The sequence below is a fragment of the Drosophila bipectinata genome, chromosome 2R (genome assembly GCF_030179905.1).
Source record: "Drosophila bipectinata strain 14024-0381.07 chromosome 2R, DbipHiC1v2, whole genome shotgun sequence".
NCBI classification, from domain to species: Eukaryota; Metazoa; Arthropoda; class Insecta; order Diptera; family Drosophilidae; genus Drosophila; species Drosophila bipectinata.
In genome coordinates this window covers 20,488,714-20,504,523 of record NC_091737.1, presented here as the reverse complement: position 1 = coordinate 20,504,523, position 15,810 = coordinate 20,488,714, and the positions used below count along the sequence as shown (strand labels likewise).

General features: G+C 48.9%; 1 protein-coding gene across 3 annotated transcripts in view; it reads right to left on the bottom strand.

Moving 5' to 3' along the window:
• Positions 1 to 1,587: 1,587 nt before the first annotated feature.
• Positions 1,588 to 15,810, bottom strand: part of GEFmeso (Guanine nucleotide exchange factor in mesoderm) — a 42,101-nt gene continuing 27,878 nt past the window's right edge. The window contains exons 2-9 of one of the 3 annotated variants that reach the window (XR_011442483.1): positions 7,169 to 8,828; positions 6,917 to 7,111; positions 6,077 to 6,242; positions 5,822 to 5,975; positions 5,432 to 5,577; positions 5,156 to 5,369; positions 4,157 to 4,442; positions 3,702 to 3,843 (exon numbers count right to left, since the gene is read on the bottom strand). Coding sequence is in view for 2 of the 3 variants with exons in the window: in XM_017237034.3 (XP_017092523.2) it covers positions 1,784 to 3,843; positions 5,156 to 5,369; positions 5,432 to 5,577; positions 5,822 to 5,975; positions 6,077 to 6,242; positions 6,917 to 7,111; positions 7,169 to 8,828 (4,595 nt within the window). In the remaining variant the exon portion in view is untranslated. Of the gene's footprint in view, positions 3,844 to 4,156; positions 4,443 to 5,155; positions 5,370 to 5,431; positions 5,578 to 5,821; positions 5,976 to 6,076; positions 6,243 to 6,916; positions 7,112 to 7,168; positions 8,829 to 15,810 lie in introns of those variants that run through there. The other 2 variants (XM_017237034.3, XM_070278880.1) reach the window with 2 other exon arrangements.

Below are 15,810 nucleotides of genomic sequence, written 5' to 3'. Positions count from 1 at the left end.
GTGTGCTGGTGTGGGGGTTGTTGCCTTTGGTTTTAGGGTAGCAGGTGGCAGGATGGCAGGCTGGCAAGATGGCTGGATGGCTGGATGGCAGGTGAGCCCAGTGAGCTCCTTGCTGTCAGTGAAACGCAGAAGGGCAACCTTTATGCCAAGGGGGGCAAGAACTCGACTGTGGCAGCTACATAATGCAGTCAGCGCACGATTGGCAAAATGCTCGGGGAACCTGCAACTCCCTCTGTCCTTGGAGAACGGCCAGAGGGCTCGCTGGGGATGATTGGCGGGGGTAGCTGGCAGTGTTTGGCTACGCCCCAGACTGGTTGGTGACCTTGCACCCATGCCCCCGTCAAATGGTCTGTGAACCCGAGTGGTCTCGGCCACCTACGCATCCTGTCCGGTGCCATAAAGTGCATGCAACTCTGTTGCAACCGACACGGCAGTTCAGCAAGGACGTTTCGCAACCGCAAGAGCCTGACCGCAAGTTTGAGGTCCTTTGAAATTTCGCTTAATTTGGACTTGACCATGGCCGTTAATAAGTTAAAACGGTTGGTAGTCGCCAGGGGAAGTTGTTAGTCGTTCATTTGGTTCATGAATTATGCAAATGAAATTGTACGTGGACTCTTCATTTTTGATTTTTTTTTTAACCCGCCAACCGGACGACACACACATAATATTGACACTGGTGGTGTACGGATATGTGGGTCGCATGGTCGGCGATTGCATTTAATTTTCCAGCAGATTACGTTGACAGACGCCCACCGAGTACCGGACAGGCGGACACACGGACAGCCAGACGGATGGCGACTGATTTTCGTCATTGTTCAACGATGGTGGCAGCCCTGGGGAATAGGTTAACGTTTGCATAATCAGTTGAATGGCAACTGCACGGCTATTTCCCGCAATTCAGTTCCGGACTGGACCCGCGACCGGGATCGGGACCGGGGAAAAAAAGGATTACGCGGGGGAATACTAAAGGCTCTACAATGCATAATATTCCCTCAATGTCCATCAACGTGTAATGGCTGAATTTTCGGTTCGGCGGTTCGGCTCAATGAATAAATGAGACATAATACACTCGAGTTAATGGTATTTTCATTCAAATAACCTGACATTACTGAAAGTGCGACATTTTTAAGGGATTAAATGTAAAGGATGATTGAAATGAGGCTTAATAAATGAATAATTTTGAAAAATGTACACTTACCTTGGGCAAAGAAAAAGTCTTTTTATTAAAACAACTTTATTCAGTTTTTGATGTATTTGTTCGAATTTCTGTTAATATATTTTTTAATTTCCAATTTTAATTAAAAACTGCATGCTTTTGAGCTCAAATATCTTCTACTTTTAATAGCATACTTTTGAGCTTCTTAAATATAACAGTTGAAACCATAAATACGACTATTTATTTGAATGCGCTATAAAATAAAGCTTTTACAACTTTTCCAACTGATTCTGAAAGCTTTTTATTATCCTGACAAAAGGATAACTTAGTTCAGACATGAACCAAGGTCCTTAAACCTTAATAAATGTTTTGAAAACCATAAAATTTCAGTTTTATTGAGGTAGCCCTTGTTTTCCACAAAAACTCTGGACTTCAATTGATTATAAATTTTATTAAAATGACTCTAAATATAAAACAGTCGACTAATTGTATCTAATATTAGCATTGCATAAGAAGTGTGCTTTACTGTGGGTGCTTTAAAATATTTACAGTACATATTACAAAGGAATTGTGTTTATGGCTCGATCCTAACTAGATCCAAACTGTAGGATAAATGGGACGTATCATCTACTTGTTAAAGTTCTCGATCTGCTGGAGCACCCAACTCCTGGAGGCCGACTGGCAGACGATGACTCCGGGTCGTGACTGTTGGCTAACAAAATCCTTTGGCGGCTTTGGGGCTATCTCCGGAGGAGGACGTGGCCCGAGAGGTGGAGGCGGAGGTGGACTGCTGGGACGTCGCACGTGCAGCTCGTACTCTCCGGAACGCTTGTCGTTGTCGTCACTGTAGATGGCCGAGTCCCGGAAATCGTTCTCCAAGCTGTCCTCCACCTGCTGCTCGTACTCGAAGGCTCCTCCAGTGGAGGAGGAAGAGGATGACTTCTCCCCGTTGGACTTCTGCTTCCTCTGGTGCTCGCACATGCTGTCGCTGGAGGAGGAGGTAAGCGAGAAGAACGAGTCCCGCTCAGAGTGAGCCGACAGGACCCCCAGGACTCCGAAGAGTGCCTTGGGATCAGCATAGTCCACGTGCGCCATCCTCTCCCCCAGCGCTTCGCTTCCCTGACGATGCAAGACGCTCTGCCGGCACATTTCGCTTACATCGGAGACCCTGCGCTCCGGCGGGCGGTTGGACCGGCCAAAGGACATGTCCAGGGACTTCAGAGCCCGCGGTAGCAGAGAGCTCTCCGACCCGGTAACTAAACTCTTTCCCGACCCCTCCAATGACATATTGATCACAGTGCTCTGGCTATCCCGCTTCAGAGTCGATCCAGATCCTGTGGAGGAAGTGGATGTGCCCGAGGAACTGCAACTATCCCGCTGCACTGCATCCTCGCCAACACGTTGGAGAACTCCATCCGGAGAGTATACCAAGGTCACGTAATCCGACTCTGGCCGGGGGGCTGTGGGCGTGGTCTTCGATCGTTTCTTCAGCAGCTGGGAGGACTTGGCACGTCCCAGGACTGGCGAGAACTTGTACGGGACATGGACGTTACGGAGTAGCGTCTCATAGATGGGTTCTTCCGGCACAGAGTCCACAGAGTCTTCTACTCTTCGGTTCGCCTGGTCATCCGTTTCCAGGGGCGGTGGAGATCTTGAAGGGGGTCTCGGAGGGGGAACGAATGCTGGCGGACGACTCAGGTCCTGTACAGGACTCACAGGACTTTCGCGCCTCTTTTGCGTTTTGTTGTAAATCCTCTCGAACTCCTTGTTGTTCTTGAGCAAGTCCAGGACTATCTGGGCATCTCTTTTTGACTTCTCGGCTGGCGACAGGAGCTCGGTCTCCTGATCCTGTTCATAGAATTCAGTCCTGGGCGCATCATCTAGGGTAGAGGCTTCCTGGGCCAGTTCCACTTCCTGTTCCGGGCGCAGCTCTTCCGTGGACTCGGTTATCTTGAGCACCGTGGAACTGCTGCTGTCGAACTCGCTGAGATCCATGTAGAACTTGGAGCAGCTCTTGGTGCTGGTGCTGCTCCTCTGCTTCTTGATGGTGGCTATCCGCTTGGGCATCGTCTTGTGGTTGTACTGCTTCACCTCGAAGAATCCCTTGCCCTTGGTCTTGCGCTCGCTGAGATCGGGCTTGCTGCCGCGCAAGGAGGCGGCACTGTCTTCATCCTGCTCCTCCTCGTCCAGACTGAAGCCCCCAATGCGGGGTACTGACTTGCTGCGCTCCTTGAGCGCCTTGTAGCTGAAGACCGGCGAGTGGGACTTGGCACTGCGACTGCGCTGATCCCGCAGGATGCAGGCACAGGGATCCTGATCCGACTTGACCCCAGACTCACACTTGCATGGACTCTTGACCGGTGTCTTGGACTCCTCCTTGATGCCGGGATCTCGTTTCCGGTATCTCATGGCAGCCGCCAGCTTCTGCAAGGCCGTGTCGTCCAGGCTGTTGTTCCTGGCCAGAGGCTTTGCGGGTTTGGCCTGCGGGGAGTCCTCCTCCGCCGTCTCCAGGGACTCGTTGAAGCTATCGAAGGAGCTGGAATTGGTCACCGTCTTCCGCTTGAACTTGGAGTTCCGCTGGCGGATCTCACTCCGCCGACAGGCATTCCTTCGCTCCAAGTACGTCGGGGTGGAGTTGCTGCCCGAGTGGAGACTCCACTTCCAGGTGCTGCGATCAGGCGTGCGATCTGCGTTTAAGGATACAAGTTAGTGAAACCAATACAAGATCGTTGGGGGATAGGATGATAAGCGGATGGGTGAGCTGGAGGAGGTGGACTATCAACAAAACACCAGTGAGTATGCATTCTAAGTTTACCGGAAAACAGCAGCAGCACATCATGCAGTCTTTTGTTAGTTAGTTACTTATTTTTTCGGGTGAGTTTAGTCTACTGTACGAGTACAATGTGGATTAGGATGCATGCAGAAACATAGAGCCCCACCCCAAGATTAGTTCAGGCCAATTAAAGCTAACAAACCAAATACGATTCTAGCAATACTTACTAGGCTCTCCGGTTACCAGAGTTACATTTACGAATACTACGATTACGATTAGGATGTTTAACAATTAGATGTCTACAGCCCGTTTGTTTTTTTTTTGTTTATTATTCTGTCCGATTGGTTTGTATTTTATATTATAGAATATATATTTTTTGTTTTTGGTTTTGAAATAGATCGGTTTCAGTCTCTGGGTGTGGGGTTTTAGCCTTAGAACGCCTTAAACACTACGCAAAGTTTTTTCGTTTCTTGGTTTTGGGGTGTTTAGTTTTAGAATGCATCACTGGTAGTACTACAACGGTAAACATATAGCATATTCGTAGAGTAGAGTTAGATAATTGGACAGCTTTGAACATTTAGATTCAATTAGTACTAAGTAGGACACCACTAAGCACATGGGTGGATCGGGATTAGAGTGGCCCCCAAAAAACGAAATATAGTCGGAGGAAAAAACACTTAACGATCAATGGATGCCAGGGGGTTTTGCAATTAAAATGCGCCTACATCGAGGGACCGGAGTAATAAATCAACCTCCTTCGGCGAGGCGTCGACAGATGTGGCACGATTTTGGCGAAAGGCTAGCAAAGTCGCGGCTGCCACTCGGTTATGTCACTTGGTCGCAGCTGGAGCGTGCGAATCATAAGTGCACCGGGAGAAAAGATGGAACCCTCAAGGATAGAGTCCTTGAACAGGTTGTCAGTGAGGAGATACTCTTGTAGTCTAAATGTGTCTTTAAAATGCTATGTTAGTTACAATCCATTTCTTACAGTGTGACTTTCCTTCTGTCGGAGCTTAGTAGACAGGCATTACCCAACTATAACAAGTACCCGCATGTGCATAACTCCAAGTACTTCATCATCATCATCTCGTGCAGTCCCCAATCCAAATCGTTAAGTGTTTTTTGGCCACATGACAAAGACGGCAAAAAAACGAAAACAAGAAACGGCCCTAGAGCCTGGGGCACTCTAGACTGACTGTCTTAGCCAAGTGGGGAGTAGTGCTCACCTTCCTCGTTGCCCAGCTGAAAGACCAGCTCCTTGGCGCGAAGTGGAATGTCTAGCTTCTCCAGCATGACACCTTTGATGTGCTGCGTCCAGACGCGCTTCTGGTCACGATTCCTGGCCGTCAGCTTGATTTGGTGTCGCGGCTCATCGAACGGGATGACGTAGAAGCTAGTCGGCTCCCCGGGCAAGTGCTCACTCAGCATCAGATTGTTTTGCTGCAGAGATTCAGGAAATCAGAAATTAAGGATAACCAAGAGGACAAGAGAGCAACACTCACCGATATATAAGTCTTGAACTGCAGGCGTCCGTCCTCCTTTTGTTTGGTGATGATCAGCATGGTGGCGAACAGAAGCACTAGGCGCGGCTTGTTGTGCTGCTCCATGAGGAGGCCCTCCTGGCGAAGTTCACCCAGAACAGTGAGCTCTGGAATGAGGTTATTGAAAAATACATGATTACTATCTAGAGTCTCTTCAAAAATCCGTAGTTATCGTTAGTAAAATAATTAACTATCAAACTATATTAAAATCTAACAACGAAATATTCGATATATATATTTCCAAATCCTGTCCAATAAACCCCTTCAAAATCTGGGTTATTCGTATAATTTAAACATTTCCCTGGCAAATAATTGGAATTTCTCTTTGTAAGAGTCTCGAACACTACCCACCTGGTCCCAGCCAGCCGTCGAGAATGCCGGACAGCTCCTTGACGCGACTCTGCTGCTCCTGCTTGCGCTTCACCTGGTCGATGTTGTGCGCCACCTGGCGCATTATGGCATAGGCCTCGGCCACCTCCTTGACGTCGCAGTGCTTGCGGAGGCTCTATATCAAAATAAATAAAAAGGGCAACCGTCAGTATGTCAGCTCACCCACTCTCCGACTCAACCACTTTCCCACCAACCCACCACTCCAAGAAAACTTACGTCGAGCAACAGATGGTACTTGAGGATGCGCTGCACCGGCTTGAGCAGATAGGAGCCGAGGGGCAGCCGGTGCTGGAGGTGCTTCTGGGTGGAGGCCAGCAGGGAGTAGGTGTGCGTGGCCTGAAGCAGCTTGGTCAGCAGCGAGATGGCTTCCGGGTAGCTTGTGCTGCAATGCCAAAACAGAAAATATAAAAAATAAGAAAACAAACCGAAGGATTTATGACATGTGCTTTAGGTCTTCATCATGGAACGCATTTGAATTTCAAATTGGGGGCCAGTAGGAGGACTCTCAATGGCCGACGATGGGAATGATATATGCCGCGTGTCATTTGGGGGCGACAAATCAAACCGCATCCATCGGCCAGAGTCCCGTCTCCCAAATTGGCATCGTGGCCAGGTAAACGTCAGTGTTTAAAGTGGAACATGCCGTGCCTGGACTGCAGAAAGCATGGAAAAAAATCTCCAATCTCTGGTGTTGTTTCGTGTCATGCTGCTAGCCAACTAACTATCGAGATTGGCTTTTTCTTAGTTTTTTTTTTTTGTTTGTGGGTTGCCGTAACCGTTCTTGGCCCAATCCCCAGGCATAGCAACAAAGTATCAAAGATGTAGCCAAACACGCTAAAATAGCGATGGCCAGAGTGGAGATTTAAGCCAGAAGTCAGGCAACCAGGTCAGGGAATGGTTGTACTTAGGGAAGTACTGTAATCATTTTGAATACTACAATAATGACTAAATTTTTCCACTGATAAGACCAGGTATTTTCGAGTATCCCCATTAAAGATAAACCCTCTGATAAGATTGCAAAGCTTTTTACATTTTTTGGGAATTCCCTTAACTCACCAGTAGGTTGTATACACATCAAAGCCTTCGCACAGATCTATGAAGCACCTGGCGATCCTGCCCGGATCCATTCCAGAGTTGACCAGACGCTGCAGCAGGACGGAGTTGAATTCGTAAATCTCTTCAATGTTGGCAAAGAGTATTTGCAATTCGTCGACCCGCAAGCAGGCACGTTCCTTCCAGTCCAGCAGGTAGCTAAAAATACACATTTTTGTTTGAAAGATCATCTTTATAAATAGAGAGAACACTCACCCCTTGATGACCTGACCCAGATCCTCCACAAAACTGCGCTCCGAGTCGACTATTTCCAGGCAGGCCCGCTCCAGGACACTCATCGCCGGCGGATGATGTGCATGGTGGGAGTCCCCGAGATCATTCTCGCTCTCCGCCAGGCTCTCCACACTGGCCAGATACGAGGTGGCCGTCAGCTTGCCGTTCAGCAGCTGGTCCGATCCAGAACTCGAGCTGGAGGAAGTGGAGCAAATGGAGGAGGAGGACAAGGGCCTGTTGTTGAGCCGGGCCAGTTCACTCAGGCGGGCGGCAAACTTGGGCTTGATGTCCGTCAGCCTGTCCAGGCTCTCCGCCGACAGCTTGTTGGCCTCCTCCAGCTCGGCCAGCTGCTCGGCAGTTGGCAGCTTGAGGGGCACTCCCCCGCCCAAGGTGCTGGCCTTGGCACCCAGACTCTTGGTGCGAGCGTAGGTCAGCAATGGAGAGCTGAGTATGGTAGAGGCACTGGCGGCGGAGGAGCTCCTGACGAGGGGCTTGCTGATCAGGGGCTTGTTGATGGCCTCTATCAGCTCGGCACTGGGTTCGTCCATGGCTTCCAGGTCGGCCAGGGTCAACCTCCCGATGTGCTGGGCCACCAAGTCAAAGTTAATGGTGTCCACCGTCTCCACGGGACTGAGGGGTTCACTGCAAACGAACTCTTTGGGCTTGACAGGAGTGGCAGGAGTGACTGGAGTAGCTGGAGTGGCAGGAGTTCTTGGAGTGGCAGGAGTTCTGGGAGTCCCAGGTGTTCCCGGCGTTCCTGGAGTGGCTGGCAGAGCTTGCTGCAGCTGCACACTGGTGGCCGCCAGCTGCTCCATTTCGATCAGCTTGATGCTCTGCTGGGAATCGTACCTTGGCAACGTCAACTTCCTCTGTGCCCCGAAAGGATGCCCATCGAAGTGGAAAGGAGTTCCCGGACCGGACTTGTTTGTCGGCGTGCGGTCCTCGTCCAGGGATTTCAGCTTCTCCGCGGCCTGGAAGTTCAGGGAATGCAGATACTCGTTGCTGGAGTCAAAGGTGGCCACCAGCTCGCTGCCCGACTGAGTGGATAGCTTGTTGGTGATCTTCGACAGCGGTATGTGGGAGAGCTTCAGTTTGGGCGCCGCAGGAGTTGCCGCAGATCCGGTGTTGGTTTTAATGTAGCGTCCTTGGGTAGGACTCTTGGGGGGCAGCTGTTGCTGGAGTGCCTCTTTGGAAACCGCCTCCACAGGCTGCACATCCGAGTGGGTGATTATGCGGTGGACATTGGGCGATAGGATGCGGATGTTGCTGCCACGCCGGCTGCCGCTCGAGGCGAGGCTGCTGCTGCTGCCGTGCAGATGTTGCTGTTGCTCCTGGCGAGTGGACTGGCTGCGTTGCACCACCAGGCGACTCAGTTGCGCGCCATCCGGCTCGTCCCGCAGGCCAGCTACCACCGGTGGCAGTTGTCCCACTCCGGCGAGATTGTAGCTCTGGTCATCGCTGGTGGCGACACTGGAGCCGCTGCACGTGGAGCTGTTGCTGTTGCTCCTCTTTGGCGTGGAGCTACCGCTGCTGGATGCCTTCGATTCGTGTGTTACGGCGGCTGCTGCTGCTCCCGCTGAGAGGCTGTTGGTCAAGGTGTCGTAGATGCCCAGAAGCGAAGGGGCTAGCTCTGTGGTGCTGCCTGTAATTACAAAAAAATAAATAACAATTAGACTTCCAAAGTTCACAACTAGTTCTACGAATATTTACACAGCTTCCAATGGCAATCCAACCCTCAATGATTATGTCATCTTCTTTGGAAATTCTGGCTTAAAAACGCAACAAACTTCATCACAAGCTGATGACTAATTTCGTTGATAATTTAAGTCTGAATTATAGTGAGCTGGATCGGAGGATCGCGTGGCCTGTGGGCGGAGTCTAATGCCCGGAGCCCTCGAAACCAAAACGATCCGACCCCGAACCCCAAGCACAGGCCCAAACGCGATCCCATTCGAGGTGCTGCATTGTTGATGGCTGGACAACACACACATGGTCGTAATCCGGCGATATTTGCCATAATTTTGTTGCATAAAATGATTTATACCGGGGCACACTACACACAACTGGGGCCAGGAGACGCTGATGTATTGAGTTGTTTAGCCCCAGGATGCATGTGAATGGCCAACGAGCCGCAGTCAGAACGTGGCCATCACTCAGGCGAATGTGTGTTCTTCTGGCTATGGAGCTGAGCTGGAGCTGAAGTTGGCGATGGAGTCTGGCCTGGCCTGGTCTGCTGCATAAATAAGTAGGTTGCTGCTGTTCGCCTGCCTGGCGGCCTGACATGTGAATTGATATGCCAACGCAACATGGCAAAACCGCAAGCCAACAACGAGCAACATGCAGCAGGCCAACAGGCCAGCAGCAACAGCAACAGCAACACCAAAGTCCAACGAGCAACTTGCAACAGGCAGCACATCGACCTGAGTCAACGGCAATTGGCATGAGCATTCCAAAGCTTGCTCATCATTTCTCACAAACGGTTCAATTAATCAAAAGTTGCCCACAACTGCGGATTTAATAACATTATCGGAGCACATACAGAGATATTCTTAAGCACATATAGTATATATATAGAAAGGTAGACTTGATCTATAAATTATAGATCGTGTCAGTCAATAGTCAATAGTGCAAGCGAGCAATTTTAATGACGGGTTCTGGTCTTATCCAGCACCGAAAGAAATAATATAATTTTTCCCCAAAAATATATTCATTTATTTTTATCATAAGAGTACCCCTTCTACTTCCTGTTCTTGGCCATTTTCAGTTAAAGCCCAAGATCGTAAACTCTATAAATAAAATAGCAGACTAAGAGGGAAATCATTTGCATTTTGCAACGAGTCACTGCCGCTTCGAGTCTTTCTTTTCGACTTCATTAAGGCCATGGCTTATGTGATTATCTCTTAGCACATTTGGCTAACAACCTAACAGCCCATACATCTCACTTCCCGCAGGAGCCGAGCCGAGTCGGGCCGAGAGTTGGGCAAATCAGGCAATTAACTTTTTAAGACAAAACTGCAGCCCACGTTGCAGCTACCGGGCGGATGGACCGGGCTTCAATTGGCCAAGCCAAGCTGGTTTTCAGCTATTTAGAGGTTTTTTTTTTCTCTTAGCCAGGCATTAGCATATGGCCGAGGCATCCTCAAATGCAACAGAAGCCGACGGGGCACTTTTCCCTCTAATTGCAAATGGTGTCAATGTGACTCGGGGGCTTCTCCCGAAGGCAGAAGGCTGCGGCTGAGAGTGCCACATGTTGGGCAACATTTTGCCAAAGCCACGAACAACAATTAGTTGGCATGAGTAGTGTGTGTGTGCCACGCCCACATTGCCGGCTGTGCAGGCTGCTCCGGCTGTCTTTTTTTCGGGGAGACTGACGACAAGTCGTAAACATGATTTGTACATTTAATTTTCCATCATTCTGTCTGATTATTTTGCGTGGGCAGCTGGCGCACAGGCACAGGCAGACTGGGAGATACATCCAGTGGCCAATAGATGCAAACTGGCAGATACTTTGCCAACCATCCTGTCGGCCTGACCCAGTTAGACACCAAAGCGTTTTGTTTAATTGCCAGGCCGTGGGCCGTGCCGACAGGTTCTCCGTTTGGGGTTTCTGCACTTTGGGAAGAGTTTTGAAACTACCAATAGTCGTATCTTAAAGGCTTTACCATTCTAACCCATTTATTCTTCTGGCTGGAAAAGATGTTAAGTGCAATCACTGCCACTTGCCAGAAAGCATTTAATTAAAAGCCAACAGCTGTGGTCGTTCCAAAAGCTATTTACGGCATAATTCCAGCCGAGATCTCGTCTTGGCCAGGCCAGGCTTATCTCGGGCCAGCGATCGCAGCGACTACAAATTCTGGCCTGTCGCCGTGTCAGCCCGGGAAACAATGCAAAGTAAGCTCACTGTCATTTTGCAATTTGCAACTGGAGTAGAGTAGGCCCCTCTACCACGAGCCACCACCCCCAGCCGCCAACGCTAGCTGAAAGGGTGTCAGGGCCAGAAATCGAGAAGGAGACCGACCGCGGCTCAGAGGTTGCCGTCTCGTCTGGTTTCATTTTCCAAATCCAAATCCCTTTAATGCCCCGGCGACAAAGTGTCTTATGGCAGACAGCCACCAGCCAGCTTGGTATGGTCGTAACTTTTTTTAGCAGCGGCTTCAGGTGTCCGCTCCCCACCTGGACGTGCAACGTCCTAAAGCCGGCAATTTATGGCCGATCTGACACAATTTCATAAGGCCCCAAAGGCTTCGGCTGAAGATTACGCGATTGTGGCTAAAAATAGCCACCCAGATAGTAGATAGCAGCCGGCTTTAGCCGACCAAAGGTCATCTGGCCGGAGATGCAGCTGCTGCTCCTGTTGGCCAAAAAAAAAAAAAAAAGCCGAAACCAGAAAAAAAGCGTTGACTGATTTACAAGCCAAGTGCAAGTCGCTCAATTGCGACATTGAATTATGCGATCCGAAGCGAAGTGATTCGGCAAGGGAAAGTGCTCTGTCAGCGGTTCCAATCCGGAGTTGGAATCGGAATCGAAATCGACAGTGGCACACTGGGTTTATGGGTATATAATCATTAAAATATATTAAAAAATAATTAAAAATTTATATAAGATTGGAAGTCGGTTTATAGAAGAACTCCCGTATTAATACCCGGTACTAATAGAGTTTTGATTTGGCTTTAAAGTAATATTAAGGAAGTATTATAAACTACTGTTCTTCGTGTTTAAAAACCATTAAGAGGCTTTTGAAGCATCATCCATCAAAGCCACACCTTTAAACTTTGACTTTTCAATAAAAATTCTTGACTTTTAAATGGCTGATTATATAAAGTAGCTACCGCTAGTAAGTGGTACTACCTGTTTGATTAAATTTAAAATACTGTTTAGCCAACAGCCCAGTGTGCGGCATTCAAATGTTACACCTCTGGATGGCTCGGATGGCATTTTATTTATGCACGGCGTGGCCAGCTGTTGAGAGCATTAAATTAATGCGCTTAGTCGCCATCATCGATGGTCGATGTGGATGTCGATGTCTTATGGGATGTGTTGTGCCCCCAAGTTGCATGGCCTGTCGTCTGGCAATTGATATTTCAATCGGCATTTCATTTTGTCTGGCGCCATGGCTTAGTCTGCGGTTTAGTTAAGGGAGCTGCTAGTCGATGGTATGTATATGGCTGGTAGGTGGCTCTTTGGGGTTTTCTTATCAACCCGTCCAACCTATACGTGTCTCGGCTTATGGGCACGCATTTTGCAACTTCCAATTAAAAAGTTATTCAATGCTGAACGACTTAAAAACACATTTAAGCCGATAAGAGGGCGACCTGAAACACGGCCACTTAACCCAAACGATATTGCCATAAACAGAAGCCGAAAACAATATGGTCGAAACTGAAACTGGCCAAAACGGAAATGGAATTCGCACATGTGTTTCGAAATTACAAAGGAAACAACAGTCCATAAGAAACATTCCAGAAGTGATGTCTTCGGCATTTCTAATAGACGTGCCACTTAAATCAGAATTCCACTTAGAATCATAAAAATTCTAAAAGGCATAAATCAAACACTTTCATTTGAGATTGCAGCTAATGTTCGTTAAGTTGCATTGATAATTTCCCAAGGATTAGAGATCGTTTCCGCTTTCGAGAGCAGGGCCTCCACAAATAGGCTGGAAATTCTTCGGAAATTGAGCGAATCTTTCAGACGCATAAGCATAAAAATTCCACAAGAATCTCCGCATCGCTCCCTCGCGGCGGCCAGAAGATTTGGGTTTTATTTTTAGACTCATCCATTGGTCCATGGGACGGGGAGGCACTTAAACCGACTCTACCGTGCTGCTGACGGTGCTCATCCCAGGCCAACGCAATGGCAAATAGCACGGCAACTTTTGCTTTTAGTTGCTTTTTAGCCTCAAGCCCCGTCGAACCCCCAAGCCCTCTGGAGTTTTCAGCGAAAAGTGAAATCCTTTTAAAGCGGCTGCAAACAAAAATCTAGGAAAATGTCGCCGCCAAAAAGTTATAAATCTTGTTCATATTTACACGTGAAGCCCAGAGCCAGACTCTGCCGCAGTCTCGGCCTGGCCGGGGAGCTGGGAAGCCATAAATGTCACACACTCTTCGGCCGACAGGCTAGAAAACTGGCAAGCTGGCAGCCAGGCGGGCAGCCAGGCAGGCTTGGCATATTAGTTTTCCTCGGAGCAGGCGGCAATGGCAAAACGTGCTAAATTCCATGGGGCAGACATCCATTAAACAGCCGCAGCAGCAACAGCAACAGCGGCCGTGCCACAAAAAAATAAAAACATGCCACGGCTGAAAAGTGCTAAAATCTCATAAAACATTGCCTGACTGCTGATTCTAAATTAACTTTGGCTTCTCGGGCCACAGTGGGTTGTACAAACCTGGGGATTTAGGTGAGGTTCTAGCTTGGAATTTAGGATAGGAGGTTTAGATATCTGCTTTCCCAAAAAGTGATCTTAAATATCTTTGGAAATTTTCAATATTTTTGAAGTAATTATAGTATCTTTTGTAGTATCCCCTAAGCACTGTACCTGACAGGCGACACTTGACTTGAGGAGTGCTTTCTGAAGCAGACTTGGAGTGGAGCAGTCCAAGTTGTTGCACTTTGCACTTCAGCCTCCAGAGCAGAGTCAGAGGAGGGCGGTACTCTTTAGAAAAAAAAAACAACAGTATGCCTGAAACACTGGCAACTCGTGCATTTTCAATGGCCTTCCTTGACTTTGACATGACGAACTGCGTGACTGTGGCATTTCGGAGCTGCAGCCTGCCGGCGAGGATCATTCGGCTATAAACACCGACCCCGACACCGTCATCCCAGTGATGAATGGCAGCTGCGAATGCGAGATGCATATAAAAACGAGTGTGAACAAATTTTGTTGGCCACTAAATATAGATGGAAAAATTGCAGGCTTCACTAATCTTCGAGGGAGCAGTACAGCCCGGCAGGCAGGGCATAGGCCGATGGCGGTGCCAAATATGGAGGCCCGCGAAAATGCAAATATGGCCATGACCAGTTCAAGGGCTGGGTGAAATTGCTTACCCTCGACTGACCAAACTGGAAACCAGAAACCCAGAGAAACCCGATTGAGATATCAACTGAAAGAAAGCGAAAGAGTGGGTGTGGAACTAACTTACATAAGCCCTCCTGGCCATCGTATTTAATTAGCGTCCGTAAACGGGAAAATATTCATTTGTGGAAAGTGTTTAAGAGACAGGGCCGTGGAACGCTAATCGCTGTGGACATGCAACATTATGGCTGCGGTTTGTGTGCGGTTTTCGCTTTCGAAATCAATTTCCAATTTTCTCATATCGCACACGCAGCATCGGCTCTGAAGAAGTGAAGCCCAAAAGCCGAAAAGCTTAAATACTTTGCCAGGAAATGTCAGTCAGGGCTTAGGCTTTTTCTCGCTTCTCGAGAGCTCCGGAGAGCTACCCGCCTGATTGATTAATGTGGAGCACACGATTGCATAAGGGAACACGATTGCAGTTGCAGTCTCCAAGCTCCAAAATCTCCCATCTACGTGGGAGACGCACAGAGACACTGGTAACCCAGTCAATCCGGCCATCAGTCAGTCAGTTAGTCAGTCAATCACTCTCTGGCTGGGGGAGTTTCCTCTGGTGGAGTGGGAGTGGGCATTGAGATTGAGGAGACAGACCCCCGTCTGTCTGTTTCTGGTTTGAAGGCCAAGACACCACACACTGGGGTGTGGGACCACTCGAAGTGTTGACTCCAGATAGCGGCTGGACAGCTGGACGGGTGGACTGCCGGTCTGCCGGACTGCCAGACAGTTGGACAACTGGAATGGGCTTCTTGGTAATGGCTTACCGCTAATGAGCTCCATAAACAAGCCGCACCGCGTATCGCTTGGATAAATTTGCATTCGGCTCTGGCCACGATATCTCTGTTAACAATGTTAACAAGTTCTGCGGGTTCTGTCTGTATGACAAGTCAATCTGATACCTCCGAGGGGTCACTGAAGGTTACCCCTTTTGATATACTTACAAAGTACTTCTCTCAAAGACTTTAACCTTGTCGGTAAGTCCATCGCTTGATGGGGAATAGGCCGCCCAATGATGCAACTTCCCAGGGCCGATCGAGTCGAATCACCAAATAAGAGAAGCCCCTATTTAGCAAGGCCACATTTTGTGGAATGCGGCGCAGAGAGCTGGCTCTCAGAGCTCTGTGCCACATCGCCGCTCAAGGCAATGGACCACATGCCACATGCCGCAGCTAGATCCAAGATCCAATGTCAATGCTTTTGAAAGGCATCAATTAGTGGTCAATGCTCTTGAACTAGCTTGGCTTTCAGAGATTTTCCAGCGAAAATATGCTGCAGGCGTGGGGTGCATCCACCACGGTCTCCACCATGGAGTATGGCGGAGGTTGGACCGGCGACTATCTTGGGGCTTGGAGAACGCGTTTGAGGCCATCGACTGACTGTCATCCAGTTGGGACCACCGGCGTGGCAGCTGTTTGGCCATAGCCGTAATTGGCAAGTGGGAAAACTCGCAGAGCGGCCATAAAAAGCAGGTCAGGTAAAACAATCAAATTATGGCCACTACTTTAATTGTAAAACTTTGCACTCGCCATTCGAGTTGACATTAAAATTTCACTACCAC